Source organism: Myotis myotis, unplaced genomic scaffold (genome assembly GCF_014108235.1).
Source record: "Myotis myotis isolate mMyoMyo1 unplaced genomic scaffold, mMyoMyo1.p scaffold_m19_p_8, whole genome shotgun sequence".
NCBI lineage: Eukaryota > Metazoa > Chordata > Mammalia > Chiroptera > Vespertilionidae > Myotis > Myotis myotis.
The window spans coordinates 20,421,444-20,434,458 of record NW_023416390.1 but is presented as its reverse complement, the minus strand read 5'-3'; the positions used below and the strand labels follow the sequence as shown (position 1 = coordinate 20,434,458).

At 46.5% G+C, this 13,015-nt stretch overlaps 1 protein-coding gene across 5 annotated transcripts in view; it reads right to left on the bottom strand.

Moving 5' to 3' along the window:
- Positions 1-965: 965 nt before the first annotated feature.
- Positions 966-13,015, bottom strand: part of SMARCAL1 (SWI/SNF related, matrix associated, actin dependent regulator of chromatin, subfamily a like 1) — a 51,340-nt gene continuing 39,290 nt past the window's right edge. For all 5 annotated transcript variants that reach the window (XM_036319834.1, XM_036319832.1, XM_036319836.1 and 2 more), the window contains 6 exons: positions 12,164-12,234; positions 8,039-8,141; positions 7,076-7,258; positions 5,889-5,989; positions 4,733-4,829; positions 966-3,390 (listed from right to left, as the gene is read on the bottom strand). In XM_036319834.1, coding sequence (XP_036175727.1) covers positions 3,130-3,390; positions 4,733-4,829; positions 5,889-5,989; positions 7,076-7,258; positions 8,039-8,141; positions 12,164-12,234 — 816 coding nt within the window. In that variant the 3' untranslated portion in view covers positions 966-3,129. The remainder of the gene's footprint in view (positions 3,391-4,732; positions 4,830-5,888; positions 5,990-7,075; positions 7,259-8,038; positions 8,142-12,163; positions 12,235-13,015) is intronic.

Here is a 13,015-nt window from a genome sequence, read left to right as displayed (position 1 = left end):
GTGCCAGAAGCTGATCCATCCTTGCTGCTTGACACAGTCGCTGCAGGGAAGAAACATCTGCACAGCATATGTTTCAAGGGACCTGGCGTATATGACATACTGTTCTTAATATGTTTGCTCCCCCTCTTAGCGCTATGTGTTTTAAACAAGACCACCTCCCCGAGAAAGGTTGTTTCCCTAGGTGAGGATTTTTCCCCTGGAGTTAGGGATTAACAGGACTAAGGAAGAGAATAAATCAGTGAAACCCCCTAGTGTTACAGAAATACCATGTACTACTTATGAAGAACTTGGAGTAAGACTGTTGGCAATAAATTTGGGACTTGTTGGGCCCACATCCCCAGGGGTCTGCCCACCAGGGAAAGCACCAAAGCCTATACCCCTGGAGACTCACCGACACAGGGCAGTTCCAGGGAAGGGAAGCAGTGAGGCTGGGAGGACATAACCTTTACTGGGTAGGATAATCTCCTTCAGTCACTTCCTTGTAGCTTATCAGTAGAGCAGTGACCTTGGAATAGCCCTTATAATGGAAACACAGAGATTAACCTAGACAGGATTAAACTCAACAGAACTAGATTAACAAACGCCCTAACCTTTGGAATAGAATGGATAGGATTAAAATCAACTGGTATAAATACAGATTTAACAGGACAATGAAGATAGAACCTGGCTGGAGAACCTGGCTAGGCTGCTGATCAACTGAACGCTGTCTCCATGTCATTCCTTCTTTGCCGACTCTGTCCACACCTTTGGGAACCCCTGGACCTGCTGGGGTTGGACTCCAACACATTAGGAATATGCTACCAATGGCTCCATCCCTGTTTATATTAGTTATTACCCCTAGGAACTAGGCATAAGAGTAGAAGGAATGAGAATGTAGGACATTGACATTTCTTAACTTATACATTTCTAGATTAATTTTCACATCAAATCTGTAACAGTGAAAAAGAAACCACCATGGAACAGTATAAGAAGGGAAAGTCTTTTTAATAAGTAGTGCTAAGATAACTAAATATTCATATGGAAAGCACTTAACCTTGACCTTACCTCACCCCATGTACAAAAATAAACTTGAAGTGGATTGTAAATCTAAATATTAAAAGCCAAACAATACAAATTATAGTACTGTTATATTCAAAAGCTTGAGGTCATGATTGCAAAGGTGTTTTGTAATTATATTTTATCCCTTAAAAGGGGGAATAGAAACAGAGGAAAAGTACCTGGTACTCAATAAAATCTGTTTAATGGGTTAGGGGGATGAATGTGAGCAAGGTCTTGCAAAATCAAGTAACTGTTGGCTCTCCTAAGACCCAAAAGACTGACTCCCAGGCTTCTCAATGCTTTCTGCTATGATTAGGAATCCATTTCCTTCACTGAGACCCCAGAGGAAAATGCAAAACCAAAGTAAAACATAAGGATGAGAGACTGCTCCCATGAAACCCTTTAAGCTTCCAAGCCATTTTTTACCTTGTCATCCTGAACTTGATAAAAAGCAAGAGGATGGAGTAAAAAATATGGTTAGACTTCTTTTTATCTTCTTTTCAGTTTAACTTCACCTAAAAAGAGCTTCATAAAGCATCAAGGCTCCAACAGTCAAGAATGCACAGATAAGGCAAAACCCAAGGGCCAGCAGCAAGGGAACAGCACCTCCAGCTCTGATTCCCAGCTCTCCCTCTGACCTAGAAAAAGGCTTGTGCAGAGCCAAGAAGGACAAGACATGATTAATTCAAGCACAAGTGGATCAAGGCTAACAGGATCTTCTTGACACCAGGCCCTAGAGGCAGAAATTAACCACGGTCACTCAGGAAACAAGACTCCACTTGATGACCCTGGTGAGGGAGGCAGAGATGGTGCCAGTGGATTGGGGCGGAGGAGAGGGGGAGTTTGGGGGCTCTAGTAAAAGCCTTTCAGGGGACAGTGGATGGCAGGGCAGGAGTGGGATGAGATGAGCCCAAATTTTCTTCATTCAATTGACATTTCCAGAAAACACAGTGGCTGTTGAGGTGTATGTGTCTGGGCTGAGCTGTGAAGTACAGAAAGGAAAGGAGTTAGTGTGGAAATCCTTCCTTAAACCCAAAGGTATTCAGTCTCCATATAACTAAATCCAAGTGTCCTTTACTAAATCACACCAAAATGGCCGATGGCTCTCAATAAATTTCAGAAGTACATTTCAGATGGTTTACCTGAAAATATATAGGCTACATGGTATAAATAAAATTTGCTTTGGAGGACCTTGGGGATGAGACAGGGGGCAGGGGAGGGAGAGAGAGGTAATTTCAGTGATTATATATTGAAATGTCAATATTGGGTTAAATCAAATAATGATTTGGTCCTTCTTTATTTTCTGAAACACGCTTAGAATATTAAAATCATACATGTGGCTTACATTATACTGGACAGTGCTGCTCTAAACCAGGGGTTAGCAAAGTATGGTCTGCAAGGCAAACCCTGTCCACTGCCTGCTTTTGCAAGCCCTGTGTGTGGTTTTTACATTTTTAAGTGATTGAAAATAAATCAAAAGAGTAATCATTTGTGACCCATGAAAATTATATGAAATTCAAATTTCAGTGTCCATACCAGAGTTTTATTGGAAAAGAGCCGTAATCATTTGTTTCAGATTATGTATGGTTATTTTCGCACTCTTACAGCAGAAATGTCCTGGCCCATTAAGCCAAAAATACTATCTGGTTATGTACAGAAAAAACTTATCAACTCCTGCTCTACGCCTAGTTCCTTCTTTCTCTTCCTGGGATATATAACTATTGCCTCTCCCTTGATATGATAGCCTCTGCAAAGGTGTACACTTTCTCACGTGTTCGGTGAATTACTGCCAGCACCCAGAACAGTGCCTGGCACATAGTAGGTGCTTTATAAATATTTTTTGGGTCAATCAATTTTAAAATTTCACATTTTAGGGGATGTGGACCAGGAAAGCTGAGGTTAATTAAGACCCAAATAAACCCACACATTGTGAGGTTGGAAAGGAAACGCTGACCCTTGACCTGGAAACTCGCTGTGACTAGAGACCAGCACCAGCACCCAGATGATGATAAAAGGAGCACAGGTGTTAAAAACAAAAGTTATATTTTGTTAATGAATTCCATGATTTTTTAAATGCTTTTTTTGCCCTTCTTATAGGGGAAAGGTAAAGCTGTCCCAGTTATCAAAAAATTCAAATCTCCTTTTCTTCTCTGGACTGCCCGTCGCTGTGCCTCCATCCAGCCAGTCTCCCAGGTCCTGGGAGCCACTTCCCGATGTTCCTGAAGCACTTCCCGACGTTCCTGAAGCACTTCCCGGGTCAAAGGCCTCCACCGCCTCCAGGAGCTCCTTATCGCTTCCTTCCTCCTCAAAGGACTTCTGGAATAGGTCGTAGATCTTCAGCTGCTTTGGGTCCTTCATCAGAGAAAGAAAAGGAAAGATGAAAGGACCCAGCTCCACCCTGACTCCCTGCCACGTGGCTGGTGGGAGAACACAGGGAGGGGCCGTACATCTCCTGGTGTCGGGCCGGCCCTGTGTGAGGGTGAGCACAGGCCGCGCATCACTAACACAGCCTTGCTGCCTAGTGTCTGACAGACATCTTCTCTCCTGCTCATTAGATAAAGAAAAAAAAGAGAAATGGTTGTCCTTTCAGATGGGAAGTGAAATCAAAGGCCACTAAGGCCAGCCCCTCGCTGTGCTGGGCTCTCATCACCCTCCATCTGAACAGCAAGGCCAAGGAAATGCCACGCAGGCAACCTGTTCCAGGGTGAAATAACTGTTAACATGCATTCGACTATGGTGATGGTAACACTATTTGCTAACTTGGAGCAGGCAAATTCCAAGGTCAGGATTGGTATTTCCACAAGAAAAAGACGGCACCTCCGTTCCTGACCAGAAACTGCAAGGCTACCTCCCTGCGTTAGGTTCGACCACTATGCTCTAGTTACAAACAATTCTCTCGGGAGTCGCCCTCCAGCAGGCAGTACTGCCTGGGTCCTCACTTCCATGTCAACCACCCGAGTGGAAACGCACGCCTCTGGAAGGGCTTCTTGCTCCTAAACGGAGGAGGGAGAGACCGTGGCAGCCTTTGGGCTGGAGCACTAAGCCAGGGCAGGCTTGCTGGGCCCCAGCTGTCCTCTCCAGAGGCCAACAAGCCTCCTCTCAGCACCTCTGACAAGGCCCCCTGGCCATGGAAGGAGGCACTAGCCTCTTTCTCTCTTAGGTCATAAGAAGGGCTGGCAAGACAAGGCCTGTGACTGTGGGCAAATCTCATTGTCCTGTATGCCTCAGTTTACCCCTCTATAAAATGGGAGACACTGAGAACAAAATGCAATGTCCGAGCAGAAATAAGTGGTATAAAAGCAGCACCTGGTTTTGAACATGCCTCATTCTGCGCTGAGGACATGTTCTGGGGGCAGCCCTGCTAGGTGTTGCTATGTACTTTTTGCAATAACTCAACAGCTGCACAGGGAGTTTTCTGCCAGTTTGAGATGGTCTCATGGAAGGAGCAGCGTGTGGAAGCCCTGGTGTTATGAGAACCTCCGAGGGACGGTCCAATGCAGGAGTCAGTGCCATCACTTGTCCATAAGGAAGCACACGTGGACTGGCCTGAGAGTGACTGCAGACCATCATTTCCAGCTCCTGGCGGGGGCGGTCCCAGGAGTGATTCATGCCTTCCTGCTCAGGCCCCAAGGGCTGGCAGGCCGCTTAAGGCCTCCTTCGGCCCCAGTGGTGAGGAGCCATGTGCTGCTGTTACCTTGTAGATGTAATCAGTGGCTTCTGTCATTTCTGAAAAATTGGCCTCGGAAACCCCGGCTTCACCCAGAACTTTAATCTTCTCTTGGATCAAGGGCCTGTTGGGAAGAAACGAGCCGCAGTGAATCCAACCGGCACAGAACGCAGATGAAAGCAGACCACCCTCCTTGTTCTTAGGGGCAGTGACATGCTTGCTGCTTCACATCGTCGCATCTCTCAAGGCACAAACGTCCACCTGAAGTACCTGCCTCCTCTCAACTGTGAACCAACCAATTTCGTACTCGTATCATCAGGCTCAAAATTCTTTCTGCTAGAAGATGTGTAGGAAATAGATGCTGTCTCCCTGGAACATTTTGAACCTGATGCTGTTATGAGCTGCCCAATTAACAAACCCACTAAACCAGTGGTTCTCAACCTTCTGGCCCTTTAAATACAGTTCCTCATGTTGTGATGCAACCATAAAATTATTTTTGTTGCTACTTCATAACTGTAATGTTGCTACTGTTATGAATCGTAATGTAAATATCTGATATGCAGGATGGTCTTAGGCGACCCCTGTGAAAGGGTCGTTCGACCGCCAAAGGGGTCGTGACCCACAGGTTGAGAACCGCTGCACTAAACCAAGAGAAGGAAGTAGGGATGAGCTACACGTGCTGTAGAGTTAAGACCTCTCAGTCACGAGCTGGAAACAGATGAGTGGTGGAAACTGAGAGATCAGGAAAGTTACTATCAGGAAGGGGGAAATGGGAAGGGCATGTTGGGATTTTTGCTTAGGTACCAGACATGAGACCCCAGCTGTGCTGATGAAGCACCAGCTGGCCCAGGGTGAGCCACTTCTCCCGATGGCCCAGCACCTGTCCCAGCCTCATCATAAAGGGGGAAGGAGTCTGCACCCTGTCTCAGCAAGTGCCGCATCACTGTCAGTCTCCTCCCCTGTCTCAGGTCAGCAGGGAAGGAGCCACACCCCCTTATTCCTGCATGATTTCCTCATGCACCCTGCAGGTCCCCAGTGAATGCTGGTGGGAAGCTGGATGTGCTCATGATGAAAGTGGGAGGAAGCCCTTAGCAAAAGCAGAAGCCCTTAGGGAGAAAAGGAAATACATCCTCGGTGTCCACCCTTGCTCAAGCCCAACCGCTGGGCTGGTGGCCAGCCGTACCAGAGGTAGTCGTCAGCCGTGCCTCTCGCCACCAGGTAGTGGATGCCCACGGAGTTCGACTGTCCAATGCGGTGCACCCGGTCCTCGGCCTGCATCAGCACCTGCAAGGCCCGGGGGTCAGGGTATGTAGGGCAAGGCCGGAAGCAGCTCAGCCCACCACAGCAGGCAGCCCCTGGCCCCCAAGTCCCAGCACAACCCTTCTTCCTCTAAGGATTTCACTGCCATGCCTCGCGGCGGAGGACCTGCCGGCCTCTACCTACAAATGACCTGTCATCTGACAAAAGACAGAACCAAACAGAACACCGGTTGGCAAACTAAACTGCAGCTGGAGAGCTGTGATGGCCTCTCGTGTTGGGCCCGGTGCTCGGTGCTGTGAAGGGGGAGCGGGCCTCGGTTCTGCCATCAGGCTGGGATGAAGGGCAAACGAAGGAAATTGGCACATTCCATTCTTCTCTCCATGAAATAAGAACAGTCATCTCCTAGCTAAATCAATACTGCACCAAAGGGAGAGGCCGGCTGTGAGGGGGGCAGGGTGGCACTGACATGGGGGTGGCCCTGAAGGAATAATGAAAACCAGGAGCCTGTTTCCATTACAAAGTGCATTCCACCTGAAGCCCACCCATCACTAGAGCGGTCGCCATGTGTGGCCAGTGAGAGCCACAGTACGTGAGAACATGCGAGGAGAAACAAACTCTTTCTGGAGCTCAGGAGAAAATTTTATGAGTCCAAAAAAAATGCCTTCTATCTACTGACACAGCCGTTGGCTGAGCAGACAGGGCCAGTGACCATGTTCAGGGAACACCCACAGTCGTTGCCCTGTTGTGGCCACACTGGCGAGAGCAGCTTACAGCCAGAGGCCCGGGCTGCGGCCTGGTGCTGTTATGAGCTACCTTCTTTGGTGACATCTATGCATCCTTCTAGCCTTCTAAAACTTGTTTCCCCATTGATAAGATAGTGTCAATACTATTACATAGGGGGTTGTGAAGATCTAAGAGCTAGCCAAATAAGTCTTTAAGTGAAGACTGACATGTGGAAAGTAAACGCTCTTGAGGGCTAACGGAGCCGGATGGAAGATGCATTGGCCCCAGGGACAGCTTGCAGACACCTTGCCTTACCCACCAACACTAGCTCCTCCCTCCTGCAGCCATGAACATGCCCGGGGGCTTCACGTCTTCTGCACCCCTTACCCCTGGGTTCCAAAACAACTCGGCGAACACCACCAGGTCGGCCGAGGAGAAGGTGAGGCCCATGTTGGCGGCGGTGATGGACAGCACGGCCACGGCGTGCCTCTCGGACAGCTGGAACTGCTGGCACAGCTGCTCCCGGTCTGCGGAGGAGGTGGTGCCATCGATGCGGATGTGCTGCACCTTCTGCGGGAGCAGCGTGGGGAGGCGTCAGGACAGAGGTTATAGGTGGGGAGGGAGAAGGGGAATGGAACAGAGCGCTACTAAGGTATTTTATTACTTGAACTATAAACTTTGAAATACATACAGCAAAACTTTCCATTTATTCAAGCTGGATGGGGAAACAGGAGTTTGTTGTATATTTCTCTATACTCTTTCACATATTTAAAATAGTACGTAAATGTAAAAGATGAAGGAAGACAAAAGGTAATCTATGATCTCAAATTTAACAAAAAATGAAAAAGGGGTGAAAACATGTGTTAAGTTTTCCTAGGAAATCTTCTAGGAAGATTTTCACCCGATTTACTGAGGGCCACAAAACTGTACTGAAGTCTATGCATGGCCGTGTGCAGTTAACAAAGCCACCTCAACAGGAGGAAAAAAGGAAGAAAGTGGACACTGATAGAGATACTTGTCTCCACATAGACAGACGATTTCTGCTACCTCATCTCTTGTCAATTTTCTAATTATTTACACAGAATGATGGAAGACCCACTGGGAGATGTTCCCAAAGCAAGATTCTTGGGCTATCCGTACAGAGTATAGAGGAAGTTAAATGCACTGCTGGAATATTCTGACCCGCCCTGTGGTTTTACAAGCAAGAATGATTCTTCAGAAACATTTAGCAATGCTTCCAGAAACCATCCTCTCACTTCTTTGCTGACCTGACCTCCACCTGCTCAGAACAACTTAGCAGCCGCCACAAACAATAAAGGCATCTGGTGTGGACTTTCAAAGGAAGCTTACCTTTCTCTCCAGCTCTTCAGTAATTGCATCCAGAACCACCTTGTGGTGTGCAAACACTAGAAACTTCTCTCTTCCACTTTCCAGCAGGTCCAGGATATATTCACTGCATTTGAAATGACAGCACAAATTAAACATCTGCTCATCCCGCTGAGGTTAATTACTGACAAATGACTGTTCGTTCCTGTATCAGACACCTTTGGGGTACCTGCCCTGCCTGGCCCATTCTCTCCCTTCCCCGAGAGCTCACTTCTCCCCCTTTCCCTCATGCCAGGTCACTTGAATAGAAGAGAGATTAGGAGCTGTGGGAAGCAAGCCATCTTCTGCCATGTGCAACGTGAGTTCTTCCATACTTTTCGGTCATCTCCCATATACAAAGAAATTGAAGCCTTTTGCTTTATGTATCTTTTGATATGTTACTGAAACAGTCTTATTACCTGGGATCATGAAGATAATTAACAGTTTGCACTTGGCTGCTAACATCATTATAATGTGTTTTCAATACAAATTAAAGTGTTGTCTATAGATCTGAAAAGGGATTAGGGGATTATTGTCAGTAATCACATTTCTGGAAATGTACTATTGAGGTCTAAGTAATAATCCTGAAGAGACGGTCAGGGAGAGCTCTCAGCTCCCTCCTGCATTAGACCACCCACTGCAGGGCCAGCAGGTCAGTCAGTAGTAAGGGAATTCTTTCCTGAGGCAAAGCAATAGAGGGTGAAGGACCTGATTTGCTTGGTCTTTATTCTCCCTTTAATTTACTTCTCTCCTCTGTGCACTGTATTTTTTTCTCTCTCATTTCATGTAATTTTCTTAAATTTTTGTTGTAGAGGGAGGGAGGGAAGAAGAAAGGAAGGAAGGAAGGGAGGGAGGAAGAGAGAGAGAAACCTGGGTATGTGTCCTGACCAGGAATAGAACCCATCACCGTTTGGTGAACGGGACAACACTCCAACCACCTGAGCCACAAGGGCCAGGGCGCACGGTGTTTTTTCTTGACTTCCCACCCTTATCTTTAGCAGGGGCCTTAAGGGAAGGGGAGAGTCGCCGGGCAGCACACCCCAGAGAGGACTCACACTCCAGTCCAGCTCACAGTGGCTCCTGCAGGGCAGCAGAGAGGTGAGCTTCGGGACAGAAGGGGCTCTCCTCTGCCTGAGGCCATGCTCACATGCAGGTGTGTTAGCACAGAGAACAGACACTGTCCACCCTAGAGCAGGACAGATCTAAGGTTTCCTGTTATAAGCAGGTGGTAGAAAGGTAAGTGGACTGTTATTTAAACATCTAAGATTTATTTTCTAACATCACTATGGCCAGTCAGGGTATGGATTTGAGTTCAATTTTTGGATCGTTGGTACTAAATAGAATCTAATTAGTTTGAGAGACATAAAATTTGCCATGATATAAGCAAAAATATTTATTGCTACAGTGCTAAAAAGTCACAAGGCCATAAAATTAACTTGGCTCATAATCACCACAGGCTCCAATATGCCTAGTGCCTCTCTCCCCTCTACACTGCAGACACGGCTTCTGCTCTGCCCTCCCCACACCCCTAAGTCACCAGGCTGGAATGCTCACCTATCACAATAACCTTGGCTTCTATATTGAAAGATGCCCATTAAAATGAACACAGACAACAGCAAAAACAAACAAACAAACAATTTAAAAACCCAAACAACTAGCAGAAAAAATTAAAGCTTTGAGATTTTAAAAAAAATTTACCATCTTAACCATTTCTCCTTGTTTAACTCTCTATTGATCTGAGAGAGAGAAATATCAACCTGCTGCTCCAACCATTCATTGGTTGCTTCTTGTATGTGCCCTGACCAGGGATCAAACCACAGCCTGGACTTATCAGGACAATGCTCTAACCAACTGAGCTACCTGGCCAGGGCTGAGTTTTAAGATTTATAATCTAATTTCTACTTACTAGCTATGTGACTCTCAGGTGCAGAGATTTCCATGAGATGTACTCAGTTTCTGCATTTAAGAAATGGGGTCGATATGACTTATCCTACTGGTATCACAAAGAGGCTGTAAATGTGAAATGAGTTAACAGATATCAAAATTGTTGGAAACGATAAAGCACTACATAATTTATAATGGAATTTTGAAAAAGTATGTACAAGGTATGTTATGGACTGAATGTTTGTGTTCCCTCCCAAAACTCGTAAGTGTGATGGTGTTGAAAGGTAGGGCCTCTGGGAGGTGGTGGAGTTAGGGCTCTTATAAAAGAGATCCCAGAGGGCACTCTGGTCCCTTCCACCATGTGAGGACACATGAGGATACGGCTATCTGCAAGCCAGACTCTGAATCTGCCGGCTCCTTTAATCTGGATTTCCTAGCCTCTAGAGCAGGGGTCCTCAAACTTTTTAAACAGGGGGCCAGTTCACTGTCCCTCAGACCGTTGGAGGACCGGACTATAGTTTAAAAAAAACTATGAACAAATTCCTATGCACACTGCATATATCTTATTTTGAAGTAAAAAAACAAAACAGGAACAAATACAATATTTGTATTTGCATGTGGCCCGCAGGCCGTAGTTTGAGGACCCCTGCAAAGCTACGAGAAATATTTGTTGTTTAAGCCACTATAATTTATTAGTCTATAGTATTTTTTTTATGGCAGCCTGAATGGACTAAGACAAGGTATTACCAAGTTTATAAGGTGGCAAATGATTAGATTTATAATTTCTAAGGAATATGGTTGCTTCTAGGCTTAGCACTCCACCAACCCTGGATTTTGCAGTTCACGAGCTGAGGGAGGGGACTGACACTCGTGCCATCTGCTATTTGGCAGCAGTGAGAAATGGACTGGTGGGTGGGGACAATTCGGATTGTTTCTGCGAGATGTTTGCAGGCTGTAAAAACACATCTGGAGTTTGCCACAGTGTTGTAAATGAAAAGGCCATGCCCAGAGGGTGATAGAGAGCTGGCCAGCATCCCGCAGCTTTGTGGAGAATCTTAGACCTGAACACCACCGTGAACTCACCCTTACTGCACTTACGGTGCGGAGGGAGAGGCTGGTGAGGCCAGGGGGCTGGTGGCTGAGTGAGGAGGGGAGGCTGTGGGTCTCAATTCACCCACAGATCTCGGTCCCTGCAGCCAACCTGGCTCTGCTCAACCCACACCAAATTCATTTTCATTGAAATTTAATCACTTGGACCATTATCCTGCCAGAGTCTCACATGAATGTTAAACAATGAAAAATGAGGCAAACTGCACATCATTAGAACTGCCTCAAGTTTCCACCCTGGTGATATCGAATATGAGTGGGTGTTTCTTAAGAAGGGGAGACAATTGAGATTTTTTAAGTCAGTGGATAATTTTAAGAATAGGAATTACTTCAGACTTAGTTATAAGGCGGAAGGAGAACTCAGTGTGGCAAAGGCCACTTGCCTGTATCTTTTGAACAAACTCTGAGATTCTCCTTTCACGTAGGTAAGAATGACTGAAATGTCATGTCTTTGGGGAAGAACAGAGAATCACATAAGGCAGCTTCTCTGTCTTTCCCAAAACCCTGCATATTTTCGTATGGGCTAGTGAGCAGTACTCCTAGCAAGAGAGAAACTTCCCTTAGCGTCTGGGTCACCCCACGCTCCTCATAAGTGACAGCAGCTCCAGCTCACTTGGGTTAAGACAAGATCTCACAGGGACCCACGAACAGCGGGGAGCGCTCGAGGCAAACCTGCCCATGCCTGTGGGTGAGGAGGCTGTGGGGCCTGAACCCTCACACTCAAGGTGGCAGTGACTGGAGTCTCTGACCCCTTCTCGCAGAGCAGCACCACCATTCTGGCAGCCTGAGATAACAGGTGTTTCTTTTCTTTAAAAAAAAAAAAAAAAAAAAAAAATATATATATATATATATATATATATATATATATATATATTTCAGAGACGAAAGGAGAGAGATAGAAACATCAATGATGAGAGAGAATCATTGATTGGCTGCCTCCTGCACGCCCCCCACTTGGGGGGATCGAGCCCACAACCCGGGCATGTGCCCTTGGCCAGAATCAAACCTGGGACCCTTTAGTTTGCTGGCCAACGCTCTAGCCACTGAGCCAAACCAGCTAAGGCAACAGGTGTTTCTTTTTAAAGATGAGAGAGAAGTCCGCACTCGGTGACCACTTACATGACACACGGGATTTTGGCTTCAGCTGTTCTGTGGAAGAAGAGAATGAGGGCTTCTCTCTGCTGTCCTTTCTGTGGGAAGAGAAGTCGAGGGTTTAAGTCTCCCACTCTGAGGACTCTGAGCTAAGCTGACATGCTTATCGCTACTATGAGCTCTACAAATCCTAAAGCTCTAGCACCAGTTACCAGAGCCGAGACCCTGACTTACCACTCAATTCAGCCACAGAACTACCTGAGCTCCATTCTGTCATCGGAAACATGGTAGCCACTCTGTCACCCTCCGGGAACTGGTGTGAGAATCCAAGGGGCAAGGCAGGAGGAAGCTCTTTGGAAAGGCATTTCAGGGGGAGCTGCACCGTGCACGCATGCTCACGTGAAAGGCAGACGTGCAGCCTTGCTAGCACACCTATTCACTACGGCCTGGGGACAACTTACACACGACATGGCACTGCCCACGTTCTTTGCTCCCTTTCTTCTGCCAAGCTGTGTCCATACCCAACTGATAAGCTCACCTCCATCCAAGACTTGCTAAATCAATTCCAATGGACTGCGACTAGTTTATTCTTGTATCATCTCAAACCATTAGTCAAGTGTTTCTGGTATGTCTCCCACAAAAGGTAAATGACTTCCCAGGAGAAAAACAAACATGTTTTCTCTACAGTTTGCACCTAAATAAATCCTAGTAAAGAATGTGAACACAGGAGATGCTCAAATAGTTTCATCAGAATATAAGGTAACATCTACTACCACTCTGGGCTCCCAGAGATGCAGGATAGCTGTCTCCTTCCACTAGCAAAAATGCTGCCAGGTCAAAAGGGCTTCTTGCTTTAAACAATAACTTTCCTCCAGGTCT